General features: G+C 37.2%; 1 protein-coding gene across 1 annotated transcript in view; it reads left to right on the forward strand.

Annotated features, from left to right (window-relative positions):
• The window catches only part of dctd (dCMP deaminase), a 76,308-nt gene that overhangs the window by 1,363 nt on the left and 55,080 nt on the right, over positions 1-19,865 (forward strand). Inside the window, exon 2 of the mRNA XM_058998602.1 lies at positions 14,367-14,478. Within this exon, the coding sequence (XP_058854585.1) occupies positions 14,367-14,478 (112 nt within the window). The remainder of the gene's footprint in view (positions 1-14,366; positions 14,479-19,865) is intronic.

The following is a 19,865-nucleotide window of genomic DNA, read 5'->3' on the forward strand; positions in this document are numbered from 1 at the left end:
GTAATCACACTTTCTGAAACTCAAGAGAAACTCTCACAGGCATTCCAGGATCTTAAAAACAAAACAAAAAATGGCTATCTTAAAACAACAAAAAAACATCCTTCTGAATCTTTCAACAATTTCTATTGACAAAACAGGAACATTTATACCACAGTAACTAGTGAAGTCTACACTCCAAGAACATAACCTATTATATAAAAAGACTGCATATTCAAGAAAAAAAAGCATTGCAAATGATTCAAGGGCCTTGACCCATCAAAAATGATTTCTCTTGCTGTGATTGTCTTGGTGTGATACCAAGTACAGTGGATATTACAAGGTCGAAGGCATAATCAGTATATATTTGAGCGATAGTGCCCATTTCCCTCTACCATGTGATAATTGACCACAACGGGAGTTATGCTTCCCAAGCCGTAGGTCAACTATCACATGGTAGAGCCATCCTTGAAAGGGCACTATCACTATTAGAAAACTATTTTGACCATTGTATTTTTTTATTTATTTTTATTTTTTTAAAGAAAACACCTTAAAACCTAGACTTACCTTGAACTTGTACTGATTCTTCAGGTACCTTTCCGCTGAGTAAAGACATTCTAAGAAAATAGTCCTAAACATGTTTTAAATAAAATAAAAAAAAACAAGGGTGGCATACATATAAAGAGGAACACATTTTTAAAAAAATTGTATTTAGTAAATCAATTTAAATTTATTTATAAATCAATTTAAATTTATTTATTCAGGACCAAGTATTTTTCAGTGGGATTCTCTCCCCAGACCAAGCGTTTTTTGGCTGTAGTTGACACTTCCTATAAAAATGTAATTTTTACAGTAGCATCTTAGAAATTGTCTTTTTTCAGAACACTCTGGGGAACATTATAAAGTATAAGAAACCATACAAAGTTAGCTTTTTTTAAACACAATATTTTTATTTATTTTTTAAAGTATTTTTTTATGTATTCAGCTTAGAGAGATGTGTATAAAAACGTGTTATTCTATGACCCGAGGGACCTTACAATACTTCCTCAAAGTTTTGTTGAAAAATAATGTTTGGGCAAATTACAAGACATTGTTTCACCTGAGTGATTGCAGTGACATAGTACATGTTTATTCTCAGGGTCTTTATATAAGCAATAATGGACACTACTCTTGATTATGTTCTCAAAATAAATATTTATAAATAGAATAAGTTACTAATTCCATTGTTATCAATAATAAGGAAAAAAAAACATACCTGATACATTTAGTTCATGAAATAGTATCTGCTATATACACCCATTTCTTGATATTTATAAATGTTGTAAAAACATACATATATTAAAACACGAGACAGAATAAATGTTCTAATATAAGTCAAATAAATCAGATTTACAGTGTTTCCCCCTTTTTTATTAGCAATAAACAAGTTTATGTGATGTTTTGTTTCTGCTTTTGTCTCTGCCCTTTAGACGCAAAATGCCCCTCTTAGTGACATCACACGAAAAAAAAAAACTATCAAAAAGTGAACGTCAGTCCCTCCCCTATCCATTGATATGTGTTTCAAGCCTGTAATGCAAACTACGGTAGCCCTGTAAGTCATCAAAACAAAGTGCTTTTTTATCGTGTTTACGATCACGGTCCTAGAAGCTCACTTCAAAATGATCGTGTTAACACGATCCCGGTCCTTAAAGGGTTAAACCCCTATCTAAAATTTGGACATTGCCTGAGAAATGAACGGAGCAATTACTGAAGAGTCCGTGTATTGGAGCATCGTTTGAGCTGACAGAGTGGATTGGCTGGTGCAGTAGTGACAGGAACAGGATGATTGGTTGGTTTTGAGTCTTGTATGGAGGATCCAGCCAACGATAGTATTGTAGACCAATTGCTTTTTTGCTGAACATTTGCAGTCCAATAGCTGTGAATTGAGCTTTCTTTACGGTGTCCTATTACAGACATGATTTCTCTCGTCTCCAGACCAACATCAGGTAGAAGCTGAACAGCTGTTGCTCTTACACAGTGATTTGTGTACGTTTTGGTGAGATTGGCTTTTTCACTGATTTGTAGCCATTAAATTGCCAAGCGTGATTTTTCCCAGTGATCTGTAGGTATACCAAGTAAGTTGTGTGGCAGCATTTTCAGGAGAGAAAGGCTTTGGCTAAAGGTAGAAACATAGTGTTAGGAGGCATTTTAGAGTGGTTTTTAATGAGAGATTTTATTGGGCACATTGGATCACCAGGCTTTTCAAACATACAGCCTCTACGCATAGATTTATTTATTTTGGTTACATCTGAGTGGGTTTTTGGGGGTTCTTTATAGGTCAGGGTAGCATATCTTAAGCCATTTTCATCAGTATTGATTTAAGGTGTTTACAGACCTCGGCCACTACGGGCAAAGTGTAACTGTATATCGAACCACACTTTATTCAGAAGCCCCCTTGCCAGATGATTTAAGTTACACTAGATCAGATGAATCTATGCTTTTCAGAGATGAATTCATGCTTTTCAGATTTGTCTTTCCCTTCCCTACACATTTTTTTTAATCATTCTGATAAAAACATTGTTTGCTGAAGAAATCAGTATTGTGCAAGGTATTTGTTTCTATTGTGAGGAGGATTATTAAGATGCTTACTTATGCTTAGATGTTGCTTTCGTCGATGTAAAGTATTGGTTGGCTGGTTTTGGTGGATAATAAAATTCATTTGGACCAGTTGTGTCTTTTGTTGTACTTATTGTCCAATAGATGTGAACTATGCTTAAATACAGCAAGTCAAAAAGAAAAAGCCAGCAGTTCCGCGGATTGATTTTAAATTTGATTCACAGTTGGTGCTGAGACGTTCCAACGGGCATCTACTGTCTGTTTGGGCCCGCTAGAATTGGAAACTGATTGGCTGACGGAACTGAATTGTTTTCTAATCGTAAATAGTAAACACACTTACGGTAAAGTAATATCTTGTATTTGAACAGAATGCTCTGAATAAATAGGAGACGTAACCGTGATACCTTGAAACTGTTCCATTGTTTTTTTTTTTTGTTTTTTTTTTCATATGGCAGAGTACATCAGTTGTCTTTTGTTCACATTTTTTATTGACATGCCCTTCATCTTGTCTCCTGATGAATAAGACATCTAAAAGCATTCCACTGTAGCTGTACATTGTTGTCTAGTTCAATGTTATTTTATTGTTCACTCTGAACTTCGTGTTCTGATCTTAATAAGAAATATTCCACATTGGTGCACTAATACACTTTACCAGGCTTCAATGACAGCTTGAAAAGGTAATTCAGCCCATCTCTCTCTCTCTCTCTCTCTCTCTCTCTCTCTCTCTCGCTCTATCTATGTATCTATGTATCTATCTTTTTTGTTTGCTATGTGCCCAACATTCCAATCTTAATAAGAAATATTCCACATTGGTGCACTAATACTTTACCAGGCTTCAATGACAGCATGAAAAGGTAATTTAGCCCACCACTTCGTGTGTGTGTGAGAGAGAGAGAGAGAGAGAACCAGTTTATTTAAAGACATTTTAACATGATATAATAGAAGATACATATAGACCCCAAAGTGGCAACTATAAAGGAAATGTTAAAACAATATTACAATAATTGCTAACAATCATTAAACCTATCTTAAATAAAGGGCTAAGTTAAAGATATTATTATTTATTATTATTATTATTATCATGTTTAAAGTTAATTGACATTATAATAGACTACTGTTTATTCCTGATACAGTAGCTAACCCCAAGAGAAAGGCTCTTAACTTTGCTTTGCAATATTATTAGCTTAATCAACTCAACATGGGAATTCTGCAACCTAAAACAAACAAATTTAATTCACCTGCAGCACAAAGTGTATTTCTGGTCTAAACTGGACTAAATATCAACCTACAAGAACTTGGGCAGTACTAAGTCTTCCACACATCCTAAAGAGACCTTATATGGCTTCTATTAGCTGACATGTTATGCTTGATAGGATGATAAATAAATCTCAAAGTCAAAACAAACGCCTTTTGCACCCAATCTTTTTTTCCAATTCAGAGGGTTTTATTTTTTTTGGAGAGAGAGAGAGAATATAAAAAACAATAAACTGCCGGCTTAGGAATCTCTGCTGGACTCATCTGGCACTTTGTACCCATACAATCCGGGAACACAGGTGAGATTCTATCTACAGCTATGTTATGACAGGGAATGAATTTAAGTTCATGAAGAGGCAAAACAAAAATCCAGCCCAAGGGCACCAAAGCGATTTTGTAGTCATTCATAAAACAACTAAAAAGAAATACAATGAGCCTATAGTGTTCATCTTCTAAGTTGGGATTGCAGCATGATCTGAAAAGAAAGTAAAAAAAGGCTATATGGAAGTGATTCATTTTGTCAAAAAAATAAAATGATAAAGGATGGATAAGGACGTCTGCTAAGCAATTAATATTTAGAAGAATAATTAATAAGAACAATTATTTAGTAATACAAAATATCATAATAATAATAATAATAATAATAATAATAATAAAGCAAACTGCATTTGAATTTATTGGGGGCCATAATATTCATTCTGCTAAAATGGTTCAATTTGGACACTAGAATCAAGAAAAAAGTGGAATGCTGCTTTTGAGCACACACATTCTAACCCCTTTCATGAAAGCACACGTTACTAGATAAAAAACAGAACTATTGTGTTTCGATTACTACTGTGTTCTCTCCAACTCGTTTCATAACGCCTGTCCTAGCTACTAGCTCCTTGTGTAAGAATTTGAACAAAATTATTTACTTATTGTGTTCATATTTAGTGTGGGTGTTTCGGAGGAATAACCCAGCAAAGGTCATTGAAGTGTCCATATAAATTAGCTATTTATATATGGTGAAGAGTCAAAAGGAGTTATAATGCATATTGCACGTTTCGTTTGAAAGTATTGCAATTTTAATCATAGAATCTGATCTCCTTATACCACATATGATCATAGCATATATTTGTGTAATGTAATATGATGAGGTGATTTTTTACTAAGCTGTAAATTTAAAATATATAGAGTGTGTATATTTGAAGGATATTCACAAATCCATATACAGATTGCTTTACTTCATTTAGTATAATGTGGTCCTATGGAACATTCTGATTTATATACACTGTGGTAATTTGCTCTATTTGTTAAAATTAAAATGGTATTTTTTTAATGTACAGTATAAATAAACAGCTACTGGACCAAATTCACACTACTTTTGAAAGGGGACTGGAAGGGGATGAGATTTGTCGGTGAAATAGCAGTTGTTATTATTATTTGATGTTAGTATTGGCGGACGAATTGTTATACACCCATTTCCTATCTGAACATCACATCAATTCTGGAACACTTAGCTGCCGCTTTAGCCAGCTGTTCTTACTTCTTTCTTTTAATTCACGGTAGGGAAAAACCAAACAACTGCAGTGAAACTGCCAGACAACAACTCTGTGACTGAAATCCCTGCAACTTAAACGCGGTCAAATTCAACTCAGTCTTACAACTAATAGCACCCCTCCCTCTGTTAGCCCTTTATTAACCAATGATACGTCGTTCTCGTGGCTTAGTGCTGGGTAGTGTATAGTAAAAAGAATGGCAACAATAATACATCATCATCATAAGTCATTTTCTCGCATGACGAGATTAGACAAGACAGAATTGAATTGAACGGGCCAGCTGACGTTGAGCAAGTTTGTGAATGGGTTGTAGATCACATGTGCTGTTGACCGATGACGACGGGCACGAAGGCAACTTTTGCTGCAAGTTTTTTAAATTTGGAGAGGCATTGTGGCAAAACGGGTTGGGCAGCATGGCAGTTGCCGTTGGTTATTTCGCGCCCTGCTATGAGCAGTTGAGGAAACCTTGACCATCATTTTAGTTTTGTTATGCACTAATAAGTGATTTATATTCGACTTCCATTGTAAGGTAAACCAAGAATAGTTCTAATCGGCCAGAGAGTGGCGTTGGATTCGACTACCTGAGTACTCGGAAATTGTAATTCTCATGTACTCAAGCAATATGTTTCTTGAAAGTTCCCGTCCCCCCCCCCCCCCCCCCTACTATCAAAGGCCCTGTCCACACTATGCCTTTAAACCGTATTAGTTGCATTTGAGCCGGCTTAAAAGTGCTAAATACGGTTTGCGTCCACACTACGCAGCATTTAATACTGTACTCGAGAACCGGACTCGAGACCACCTCAGGAGGTAGTCTCGAGTCCGGTTCTAATTAGATCGCATCAGGTAGTGCGGTTTATCAGAAGTGTGGACGCTGTAATACCGAACTACATTTTTTGTGTATCCTCCTATGTCCCCAAATGCTTTGTGGTATGTTTGGCGAAATACTCTGAGCAGGCGCCTGAAGGAGTTGCTATCACTGTACACTCTGCACTAGGTATTCATTTTTATGCTTCAAAAAATCTTCCAGGACATCTCTGTTAAACTAGTGGGGAAAATCGTATTTTTCTTGAATCGTACTTGTACTTGCTAGAACCAAAGTCATTGTATTTATCTTGCTCTTAACTGTATTATTACTTGTACTGTGATACTTGAATGTATTTTTGTTTACGACTGTAAGTCGCCCTGGATAAGGGCTTCTGCTAAGAAATAAATAAATAACAAAAACACAGCGTTAAATTAGGCGACTGCAAAAATGAAATTACGTAATTTGTCAGCTCTGTTTGAAATAAAATTAAGAGGACCAGAATTAGGCTCAGGCAAGATATGAAGGTAAAAACAAAGATTGTTTTGTAATAAAACAGAATCAGCTCAATTTATTTAAAGGGACTTCACCTGATTAAAAATAAAACTTGAAGCCCTACTTGTGTGTGTGTGTGTGTTCGGATTTACTTTTTCCCACAATACTTGTTATATTTCATTTATGCAATATGGACCTCTGTTAATATGGGGCATAACACATTATTTTAAAATAAAATACAGTGCATGGTGGGATACTGTCGTATTAATTTCCACGGTTCGTTGCACTGCTGGGAATTGTAACTGAACTATTTTAATGGTGTGTGGACGCATTAAGCCTGACAACATGAAACTGTACTTCAGTGTGGACGCTTTGAGCTGTATTAAGTAGAGCGGTTTCGAGTACGGTTCTCGAGATCGGTTATGTAGTGTGGACAGGGCCAAAGACCACAAACTTTTTTAATCCGAGGCAAACTTCTTAATATTAATCACATTGCTCTTTCCAATTCCAAACTATTGTGCTATTTTATCCCTGGTAATTACCCTTTCCAGAAGTGAAGTATTTCCAACCTTTTTTCAATTGTAAGCACAACTCACTATCACTTTAATATATCGCTGTATCTCCGCTAACCTCTTTAATTACAACTATTGTTTGATTGAAGAGGACGTTTAAGTATAAACATTTTAATATATACTTTGGTGTGTGTTTTTTACTTTGTAGTTAAGTTTTTGTGATGTTAAAACATTATTTGCTTATTTAGGGTTTCTTTGTTTGGAAAATACTAATCAGGGCTGTCGGTGTACATCAGAGTGTAATATAAAGAGTGTGTGTATGTAGATATGGTTTAAATGCTAACACTGCATAGCAGTTAAACGTTAATAAAAAATTGACCAAAAGCACATCCTTCGAATTTATTTAAGTTGTTGTGTTTTTTTTTTATCATCAATTTAAATATATAGGTTCTCTAGAAGCAAAACCAATTTTGATTTTTTGTTCTGTGGCAGTTGTCTTTTTGGTTGCTGCTTCCAAGCGTGTTTTCTCTTTATTAAACCATAAAAGAAATACAGATAGCCTATTATGTTGATGAAATTTGAATTAAAACAAACACAAATCAGTGTTTTCTGAGTGATTGACACACTAAGGGGTAGATGTACTAAAGTGTTCCGCCTGTCGCAAACGAGTCGGAAGTCTAGGGTGAAATGTACTACGCAAGCGCGTAATGCTGTTAACGACTTTTTAGGAAATGCTTTGCGACAGCAGTTTCTTTGCAGTTCAACCTTGAATATGTAATTATGGGCGTTCCTGCATAAATTGGCAAAAGGGGGTGGAAAGAGTGCAAATGAGGGTTCAGAAATATTATAATGAGATGTACCAAAGCTGCCGACAGTTGCAACACACAGTTGCATCAATTTGTTACGAACTTGAATGCATGTTTTTAAGCAGTCGCATTTGTTGCTGGCATTTCCCAGTCCGCTTTTTCTCGTGCTTTGCCAGTTGTGCTTAATGCATTTGAGGTGAGCACCCAAGTAAATGAATGGGGGGGGGGGAATAACACCAAAATACAAAACAGCAACGGTCATTGAAATGTCTATATAAATTAGCAATTTTATATACACTGAAGACATGAAATGAGTTATAATGTGTATTGCACCGTTGTATTTTAAAGTATTGAAATTAAGCCTGTTCTGTCACAATTTAATTGTCTAATCATCCTTTCTGCAGTACTTGACAACAGTAAATTCACGTAAATATTATTATTTTAATTGTCGGGATCAGCGTTCCCTCTAAGGCTAAAATGTGCACATTTTTCGCAGTAACTGGCAACAACCTTCGCATTCAGTTTACTAAGTTTTGCAAGTTCTCATAAATACCAACCTCAAATTGAGACTCCAACATCTCAGGGTAAACATATCATTTTGCGTATTTGTGTCTGTCTTGCAGTTGATGCTCTGATTTCCCTCTAAAAATGCAAGTCACATTAGTGCAGAGCTCGCTCGGCACCAGCAAGTCTACAGGTACAGGGTGGGCGAAGCAGGCGTCTGGCGATTCTGACTATGGAGTGCTGCTCATGAACTTTGCAGTTTTGAACTTGTCGTATAATTCATTTAAGTCTTTTTGCATTATTTAGAAGTGTAAATACTCCGGTAAACATAAATAAAAATCACAATACTCAAACTTTGACAGTTTTTGATTTATTAACCTTTTAAAAAAGGACCATTTCAGAAATCAAGCGCCTTAAAACTGGTAAAAATGTAATCAGAACACACTATGTAACACAATTTTTGTTCCTGGGTAGTAAGTGTTATTTCCTAATTTCTTATGCCTCAAGTATAGAAAATGGCTATTATTCCCCACAATGAATAAACTCGCAAAAATATGAAAAAAGCATGTCTTCAATTACGATACGCTTAAATGTGTATTTTCAACTAATGTCACCGTGTAACCATTTTTTTTTTTTTTTTTTTTTTTTTTGTTCCTGGGTAGTAAGTATTATTTCCTAATTGTTTATGCCTCAAAAGTATAGAAAATGGCTATTATTCCCCACATACTTTGCTTTTGTGACCAGGACAGTGATATTTTGAAATTTACCTATTTCCAGTGAGAAAACGGGCGAATTTGTGTCTTTTCGTTCACATAGTCTGAAAAAAACAACATATGAATCCAAATTAACATGTATTTATACTAAAGTAATACAAAAATGACTACAAAAGATTTAGAAGTGAGTAGTTTTTCGAGATTTACGATTATACTGTAAATCACTTTCTCGAATCAGCCCCCAAATGTAGTCTCCCATCATGTTCTCGTTATACTGTCCTTGGTAGTGGCATTCAAAGTCCAGTATATCCTGGTGGAAGCGCTCGCCTTGCTCCTCCGAGTACGCTCCCATGTTCTGTTGTGCCGTAGTTCTTCACCAGAGTCTCAACCAGCTCCACATAGTTTTCGGCCTTGTGATTGCCCAGGAAGCCCCGAACCACTGCGACAAAGCTGTTCCAAGCCGCTTTCTCCTTACTAGTGAGCTTCTTGGGGAATTTATTGCACTCCAGGATCTTCTTTATCTGTGGTCCAATGAAGACACCGGCTTTGACCTTTGCCTCAGACAGCTTAGGGAAGAAGTCTTGAAGGTACTTGAAGGCTGCCGACTCCTTATCTAGAGCTCTGACAAATTGTTTCATAAGGCCCAATTTGATGTGCAGTGGTGGCATCAGCGCCTTCCGGGGGTCCACCAGTGGCTCCCACTTGACGTTGTTCCTCCCCACAGAGAACTCGGTCCGCTGTGGCCAGTCCCGCCTGTGGTAGTGCGCCTTGGTGCCCGTGCTGTCCCAAAGGCAATTTCCTTGATGCTCATCTTGATAAATTCAAGGAGAACATGGGAGCGTACTCGGAGGAGCAAGGCGAGCGCTTCCACCAGGATATACTGGACTTTGAACGCCGCTACCAAGGACAGTATAACGAGAACATGATGGGAGACTACATTTGGGGGCTGATTCGTGAAAGTGATTTACAGTATAATCGTAAATCTTGAAAAACTACTCACTTCTAAATCTTTTGTAGTCATTTTTGTATTACTTTAGTATAAATACATGTTAATTTGGATTCATATGTTGTTTTTTTCTGACTTTATGTGAACGAAAAGACACAAATTCGACCGTTTTCTCATTGGAAATAGGTAAATTTCAAAATATCACTGTCCTGGTCACAAAAGCAAAGTATGTGGGGAATAATAGCCATTTTCTATACTTTTGAGGCATAAACAATTAGGAAATAATACTTACTACCCAGGAACAAAAAAAAAAAAAAAAAAAATGGTTACACGGTGACATTAGTTGAAAATACACATTTAAGCGTATCGTAATTGAAGACATGCTTTTTTCATATTTTTGCGAGTTTATTCATCATGACACTCCATGTCTCCTGAAACTCAACATGGTGGCTGCACCAACGAAGAAAAAAAGCAATGTTTCAGTAAGACAGTTTAAAAAAAAAAAAATAATAATAATCTGATTATCTAGATGAGGATGGTGGGATAGTATTAAAATTTTGCTGTAATTCACGTGATCACGTATGAGTCAATACCATTAAATATCATAAATCCAGTCGTAAACACATAGAGAATAAGAAAGCAAATAAGACGGCAGCAATGGCAAAGCACGGCATTCTGTGCTGGAAAAACTAAGACCTAAGGTACTGCGCTCAAGGCGGAGCTTTCCTGAAGTAAGCTAAATTAATTATGTATTTCATTGTTTAGTTTATTTCTTTCCACGCTATCTGCCTTTTAATAAAGCTATAATTAGCAATTTTAAACCACGGCCGTTTCTTAATTGAATGATATTTTCTGACGATGAAGAAATTAGCTCAAAACTAGCTCAAAAAGGGATGGGGAGTCGATCCCAAAAAAGTCGATTCCCGATTTTCAGTTTCGGGAATCCTTTCCAATTCATGGAATCTAATAGTAATAATACAACAAGCATACAAGTATATGCAGCGAGTTCCCTCCTTGTTTTACAGATTTCTTGGCATCGCCACCCTTTTGGACCCACGGTTCAAAACTCTTGCTTTTGGGAATGAAAAAAATGTAGATGAGGCAGTAAAAATAATGACAGCAGAAGCTTTACAGATTTCTGATGCTGGGGACAATCAAGCTGTTGTGACAGGAACAGACAGCACAGAAAACCTTGATGTATGGAAAGATTTTGATGCCAAGGTGTGTACTACAATGAGGCCAACACATGGAGCTTTGGGGTGTTCTAAGGACCCACACTTGATTGATTTAAAAAGTTACAAATGTTGTATTTTTTTTTTTTTTTTTACATTAACATGATTTATGCTGTCAAGGTACAGCTCAGTTTTTATTTCCTTCCTCCCTTTTTCAGTTTTCTTTAATAGAGTTGACATTGATAGTTTTCACTGCCAAGTTTCTACAAGGAGCTTATCTTTTTTTTTCATGTTTTGCATATAAATCTACAATATACAGCAAGTTTGTTTTCTTATGTATAGTACTGTATTATTATTATTATTATTTATTTCTTAGCAGGCGCCCTTATCCAGGGCGACTTACAATTTACAAGATATCACATTATTTTTGCATACAATTACATTATTTTTTACACATTTTTATATACAATTACCCAGGGTACAGCAGCAGTGTCCCCCACCTGGGATTGAACCCACAAGCCTCCTGTCAAGAGTCCAGAGCCCTAACCACTACTCCACACTGCTTAAAAAATCACAATAGTGAAAGACTGCAGTACTTACTATTTTAATGATATAAATGATCTTCTGTTTCTAAGGTTACACAACAAAATCCAAACAAGGACATTGCAGCTGAGGTCAAAATGTACATTGCACTCCCAAACACAAACAGGAAGCAATGTCCTTTGACTTTTTGGAACTTTGAGGGTGTGAGGTCCCCCACCTCCTGAAACCGACTAAGAAGTATCTGTGTATTCCTGCTACCTCAGTGCCAAGTGAGAGAGTTTTCTCTAAATCTGGAGAGCTTATCTTCAAAAGGCGCTCCAGACTGAAGGCAAAACAAGTGAAGGTATCCCTCTTCCTGTATTACAACATGTAATTACAGGTGAAAAATACAAAAGATAACATGAAAATTGTTAACCTTGATAAACATGTAACGGTTGTATAATTGTATTATAGTTATTTCACTGTTTTGTTTATTTTAGTTATTTTACCTTTTATTGTGTTGATTTGATACTATGTTCACCAGGTACTCCAGTTTTTTGTCCAGCGTATTAGGATGTTCAAAATTGTAAAGCCTTTCTCAATAAAATTGTATTGTACCTGAAAGAACTTTACTTTTTCTTTAACCTGCCATTATAGTATACATCACTTTTGTGAACATGAAATATACTTTGCTGCATTTCTATATGTAAGGTGCTGTATTTGACAGTTAACATCATTGAATTCTGTTTAGCCACTACTGTAGAACACTATCTTGGATTTCAACAAAAAAAAGATATTTTAAAGGTTGTTTTTTTTTTGTTTTTTTTAAGAATCGGAATAGAAACAAAGTCCATTCCATCGATTCCCAGATCAGGAATTGATTCTGGAATCAAGTCACTACACTACACACCGTTGGTTTCATAAAGACATTCTGTCTGGAGACACACTTCTTGTTAAATCTTGCAAATAACACTGCAGAATTAGGAAAGAAACAATTGAGAGGATTTAATTGTGTGTTTACATTAAAAGGGGTGCCATTTAAATTACAATCGGGTGATACACAGCAGTGAACCTGTTTTAGAGCAGTGATTCAGTCAACACGCCATATGTTTCATATTTTATCCTGGTTATTAGAATGCCAGTAAAACACTAAACTTAATTTGTGGAGTACTGTACATAGGATTACTCTCACAAGACATTGCTGGTCTGTTACTAAACTGTTTTTATTGTTATTGTAAGCCAGCAATAAACTAAAGCACCTTTATTTGTAGACTGGACTACTGTGTTAGTGAAAGACTAAATAAGATTCTCACAACTGTCCTGGACATTTGGTTTTCTGTACTGTTGTAATATAATTCTTGTTTTTATTTATTAATTTACTTATTTTAACTAGCAACATTGTTTATTTTCAAATGTCACATTTAATTAATACATTGATAAAAAGCTGGAACAAATGGAATTTGGTATTCCCAAGAATAGTACAATTAGAGCCCTAAAGATGGTTACAATTGAAGGCAGTGCAGACGCCAGTGTTTTATGCAGTAGTGTAAAGCAATTTTATGCAGGCCACCAGTTAAGCATGCAGTCTATATCTTTGATAACAACGGACAGGGCTGCATAGGATCAGAGGATGATTCGAAATCAGAGGCAGAGCCACAGTAAACGTCTTATTTAAATTTAAAGTAAATTGTAAAATTGTTGATACTTGTATTTCAAAATTGTATAATGCAACAAATATGTATTAAAAGGGTTAATGCGTGGCCGAAGGTTTCTCACTGATAATTTACCCTTTCTCAGTCAAAATGGCAAGTTTCTCAGTATCTAAAAAGCTTCGAGGGAACGCTGGTCGCGATGAATTGTTGCTCACCCATTTCTTACTTAAACATTATGCCAATCCTAGAACACTTCGCTGCCACTTTAGACAGCTCTTCTTTCTTAAATATTGGAGTTGGAATGGCGCTCAGACGGAAAAATAAATGACACTGCCAGTGAACACGTGTGATTAAAAATTCCTGGAAGTGCGGTCATATTGAGCTCAGTCTAACAGCATCCCTTGCTCTGTTTGCCCTTCATTAACCAATGATACAGTACGTCTTTCTCGTGGCTTAGTGCCAGGAGGTGTACAGTAAAAAGAATGGCAACAACAAAACATTATGATAATGAGTCATTTTCTCGCAGGACGAGATTAGACAGAATTAAAATGAATTGTGACAGAACGGACCAGCTGATGCTGAACAAGTTTGTGAATGGGTTGTAGATCAGAGATGCTGATGCTGACAGACACCGGTGGCAGCGATGGCCGAGCTTACAGGCAACTTATGTCTTAAGAATTGTTTTTGTATTTTTTTTGAGAGGCATTGTGGCAAGCATCTTGGGCGCTGCGGCAATTGTCGTCGGTTATTTCATGCCCTGCATAATACCTTACAGCTAAGCATTGACTTGCTGTAATACTATTAATATCTTTAGTGTAGATCTGTCAACAAAGCAGATTATTGCTTTCATATATTTTAAATGTTACTTGTGTTTCACAGGTCTGCTGCAGGAGGGCCATGCAAGAAACGAGAAGACTACCTGGAGTGGCCTGAATATTTCATGGCGGTTGCCTTCTTGTCAGCTCAAAGAAGCAAGGATCCAAGCTCTCAAGTAAGGCCAAGAATGGTGGTGGGGGGGGGCTGAGGCTCAGGGCTTATCAATACTGACCGCCTCTCCCTGTTTTTTGTGAGCCGAGTCGTTATATATTAATGAATGCTAATGCACTCGAGACAAGCCTCCCACTCTGGTGTAGGCGGTATTAAAAGCTGAATGGGATAAGAAACTAACGTTCGCCCGAGGCGAATTAAAACTGATGAGGATTAGTTGATGTCTGTGTCTCGTCTCGGTAGTCCTGTGAGCGACTGCTTAAAACAAATGTACAGATATACTCTCACTTTTCACAGGCTTGCGTTTTAAAAAAAATGCAGGAAAAGCCAGTTCCCTTTCAAGTAGGGTATATTAACCATTACAAATGGGTGTTTCCTTTTTAACACTAGAACCGCCATGCGGGTTAATTTGACCCATTTTGGATTTAAAATGTTAATTACTCTTCTGTTGTAAATCGTAATGTTTTTTGACTTCCTAAATATATTAATTAAATATCATAACGGCGTTTAATAGCCAGAATCGCAAAAATGATAGTTATAAATAGGGCCCTGAGAATCGCGATTTTGCGGACTGCGTGGAAATCGTGAAATTAGCTCAACACCGTGATTTTTTTTCTGTTTTTATTTTTTTGAAAAATGTTCTGAGATTTTTTTCTCTATTAAATCTATGTTATTTCATAAACACGCTTTAACTATAAGCTCTGCAGTTACAGTACATATTGCGCTATTCTGTAGGTATAGTGCTGCTTAGAAAAGTTGTTTTTGTCACGTGACTTCATGAAGTGCAGCGTAGAGTGTCATTCTTGTCATGTGACTTTATGAATTCAAGGCGGCTAGTACTGTACACTAATAACAAAATGGATGTCTCAAAGAAAGCAAAAAATGTATCTGCAGCTGATCAAGCAATGCAGTATCCAGGAGCGATACATAGCGATGGAGGTAAGCTCTTCTGTACCTCCTGTAATATTACTGTAGATCGCTACAGAAAACCGTCTGTTGACTGGCATCTGGATTCCAGTATCCATCGAAAGAGAAAGGCCGAAATCGAATCCAGTACAGCAACTGCAGCTCTGGCTAAGAAACAAACTACAGTAACTTTGTTTCAAAAGTCCACTGAAAACCGAGAAGCACGAAACTCCCTAAATTTTGATCTGACAAAGGCATTTGTGCTAATATCCCCCTTGAAAAGCTAGACAACCAAAAGTTACGTGATTTTTTGGAGACGGAATGTAATAAATGGTGGTGCGATTCCATCATCAACCCAGCTGAGATGTGAATATTTACCCAAAGTTGCAGAGTGTCACAAGCAGGCAATTAAGGAATTGTTAAAGCAGTCTGGCTGTTTGTCTGTAGTCACTGACGAATCAACTGATGCCCAAGATCAGTGTGTTTTACATGTGGTGTTTGTTTTGCAAGGACTAAATAGTGTATCTGACTCTGAATTGAAAGTTGTCCTCGCTGATACAGTTTACCTACAGGCTGTTAATTACAATACAGTTGTACAGGATGTTGTGAAGTGTCTGGATAAGTTTGAGGTGGACTTTGATGTCAGTGCATTTATTTCTGACAATGCGTCCTACATTTCCAAGGCATACAATTAAGTGCTTCAGGGATTACTGCCTAACTCTGTTTATCTTACGTGTAATTCGCACATTGTAGCTCTTGCCAGTGATATTTGGGGGAGGAATTTCCTAGAGGTTGACAGACTCGTCGCAAGTGTCAAAAATGTTTTTAAACATTGTCCGAACAGACAGTTACGTTTTAAACAGCATCTGCAAAGCGCCGTCCAAGCTCAGGGTCCAGATCTTCCTGCTAAACTGCCACCTGAACCAGTTAAAACGAGATGGGGGAGCTGCTATGCTGCCGCTGAATACCATGCATAGTACCTTAAGTTTTACCTGACTTTTGTGACCGAGGAAATCAAAATTACCCCAAACACAGCAGCTTTAAATGAGCTGAAACGTCTGCTTGACAGTTCTGAAAACATACAGATATAACTCGACCTAATCGCCCGGTACGGGAAAGAGCTTGTGAATTTAATCAAATTGTTTTGAAAGTCGTGAAATTCGTGTTCATGAAGCGTACAACAAAGTTGTTGATGTAATTAACAGTTACCAAGCAGTTAAAGGGGAGCAACACAGCAACAACACAGCGATTCAAAGCCAATGCATTCAAACATTCACTGAAGTTTCAGATAAACTGAACAGCTACCGTAGTGAAAGAACACCCCGTTTCACCCAGCCAGCACACCAGTTCCTTAAGACAGGGTGTTTGATCCTGTACAAGTGCGCATTTTAAACTTGGATACCCTCCCGTTGGATTCCATACCAGGGTTCACCCGGAACTGTAAAATTGAATTGAAAGGCTACCGCTTTTATGCAATGGAATGCAGCAATGATCTTTCTCTGACTGCTTTTTGGAGGTCTGCAGAGTCACGCTTTCCCAACATCGCAAAATTGGCCAAGCGATACTTGTCTGTTGTCCCTAAGTTTTTTTTTTGTAACTGGGAAATGGAGTGAAAATAACACTGGCCACTGTACAGTAGGGGTGAGACCGAATAGTCGAACATTCGACTATTCGATAACGATGGCACCTATCGACAAGTGAATCCAACATTCGAAAGTTAAAAAAAAAAAAAATGTATATATTGATTTTATTTTAAAGCCTGTACTGCTGATTGGCTCTCTATGTAGCGGTAATGAAGATTGACTGGAGGGTGGGATTTGTTATTTCTTGTCTGTGATTGGCTAAACTAGAACGTACCTCGGCTAACGATGGCTTCCTCACAGAAAAGTTCTGCATGGAAATACTTTGACAAAGTAAATGAAAACACTGTTAAGTGTAAAATATGTGCAGTGCAATTAAACTACCACAAATCTACAACTGGTATGTTAACCCACCTAAAAGCCAAACACCCTTCTGCGACGCTAGCAACGACAGAAAAGGAAAGAGGACTGCAACAAACCGCCATTGCATCCTTTGCGGTGAGGCCTCGTCAGTGTGACAACGTACGTGCTGAAAAAACATAAGCCCTTATTGCTAATATGGTGGCAAAGGATATGCTTCCCATAAGTTTTGTTGAAGGTGAGGGATTTCGGGAGTTGATGAAATTTGTGGAACCTGAATACACAGTCCATGCACGAAAAACCCTGCACTAAAACAATTACCACTCGACTCGAAAAAAATGCATGCCGATTCAGCAGCGTCTGTCCGCAGAAACTTGTCAAAGGCTGAGAAGGTGGTGATTACTACAGATGCGTGGACTGCACCGAATACCGAGTCGTACGTCATAATAACCTGTCATTTCATTGAGGATTGGGAAATGAAAAACGTAGTTCTACAGACTCGCGCCACGCCAGAGAGGCATACAGCAGAGAATCTCGCAAATGTGTTAAACACCGCTGTAGACCATTCGGGTTTAAGGGGGGAAATCACTGCCTGTGTTCACGACAATGCCAGCAACATCATCTTCGGAGTTTGTTGAATGGGACTCGAATTTGTGCTTTGCACACACTCTGCAGCTCGCCTTCAACGATGGCTTTAAACTTGGTGCCATACATAATGTAGTCGGTGCGGCCAGCCGTTTTGTGTCACATTTTTATCACAGTGCAATAGCTACTCAGGCTCTAAAGTTGAAACAAAAACAACAAACTCTGCCTGAGCACCGTCTGCTGCAGTATTGCCGGACCTGATGGACATGCTGATTTTTTTAAACAAGAATAAATGAACATGATAATAATAATGGACATTGCTAGCCTAACTATTCCTAAAGTTTTTGTTAGGATTTTTTTTTGCTTCCATGGAAGGCTAGTGCGTTAATGCCACTCAGGCCTTTTTGTTCATTCATTCATTCATTCATTCATTCATTCATTTATTAATATTATTAAGCTAGCTACATACATACATAGCAAGCTATTGCCTATACAGGCTATTTATTTTTTATTCACTGGAACTCGAACGCACAGGTATGTTGACGATTTGATTTAACGTAGACCGGTAGTCTGCATGTTGTGTGTGGTTTGAAAACGTGGGAAAAGTAAATCGTTTAGTTAAGTGGATTGTATAAACTAGCTAGCTAGATAGTCTAATGCATTTTGTATTTTGCTGTTATGACCGGAAAACATTATTGCCACAAGGATGCTAATGTTAAGGCATTTGCCTCGCAGCTCACGTTGCTAAACTATTATTGAATGAAAATTAAATTAATAATTGAATAAAAATTATACAGGAGACGCCAATATTTTATAAGCAAGCGTTTTTTGTTTTTTTTTTAATTGTCACAACCTTTTATAGTTCATTTGAAATTGTAATTAACGGAAAAGCTTGTGACAATATCGGTAAAAAAAATAACACTTGCTTGCAAAATACGAGAGTCTCACACGAGAGTTGACAGGTATGCTTATGTTATTGCTGCTGTTATGGCATTTCTGTATGTTTCCTAATAGGAAGGTGATTTTTTACATAGCCTAATGTTTATTTAACAAAGTTGTGCGCGGGGGGGGGGGGGGCAACTATTCGATTAGTCGACCTCAACAGCTGTGGAATTATCGATAGTCAAAATATTTGTCGTGCACATCCCTACTGTACAGTACATACTTTAGAAGTGGGAATTGGCACCATCTACAGTTCAAGGTAAGAATTGTTGGATATCATTCATTTTTGCAGTTCAATAAAAGATACTTTGTACAAAGTAGCTTTTATTGACAATATCCAGCACAACCCATGCATGCCCTTTCGTGCCTCACAGTACTAAAGCAAGAACACTTGTTGGTTTTCATTCAGTAACTCCTCTAATACTTCACATGGCTTCCTTCTTTTGTTACTTCAGGGTATACCGCAGTTCTTTTAAACTGGGGCCAGGCAGCCTTGGCTCTGAGTTTATTCCATTACAAGACATGGTTCTAAACCATGTGAGTGACTCATTCAGGATAAGAGTGTGTACAGTAATGTGACAGTAGGCAACATTGAAGTTTTTAAAATAGGTGCAGCTGAACCAACAACTTTCAGAGCAGCGTTGATAAACAAGCAACTTTGGTTGTATTTACTTGCTGTTTATACCAAGAAAAAAATTAAAACTCTGTGTACTCTTCTGAGACTGCTCTGTGCTGCATGTAGTCACGATGTGCCTTGGTGAATGGTTTACTATACATAAACAGTGGGCTAGTGCAAGATTTTAAGCCAACATGCACAATTCCCTCTAGTGTCTAGCAGTGTAGATGCTTTCACATGTTTCTGAACATTAGTGAACCTTTTTCTTTTGTTGGCCAAGTACTCTCCAAATATTGGAGAGCGTATTGATTCAGTTCAGAATTTGGGATTAGAACTTCGTAGTTCAACTGCCATTTTCAATCATCTAAACAACTCAGCACTTCAGAACCTAATCCATCAAAC

This window comes from Acipenser ruthenus, chromosome 2 (genome assembly GCF_902713425.1).
Source record: "Acipenser ruthenus chromosome 2, fAciRut3.2 maternal haplotype, whole genome shotgun sequence".
Classification (NCBI taxonomy): Eukaryota; Metazoa; Chordata; class Actinopteri; order Acipenseriformes; family Acipenseridae; genus Acipenser; species Acipenser ruthenus.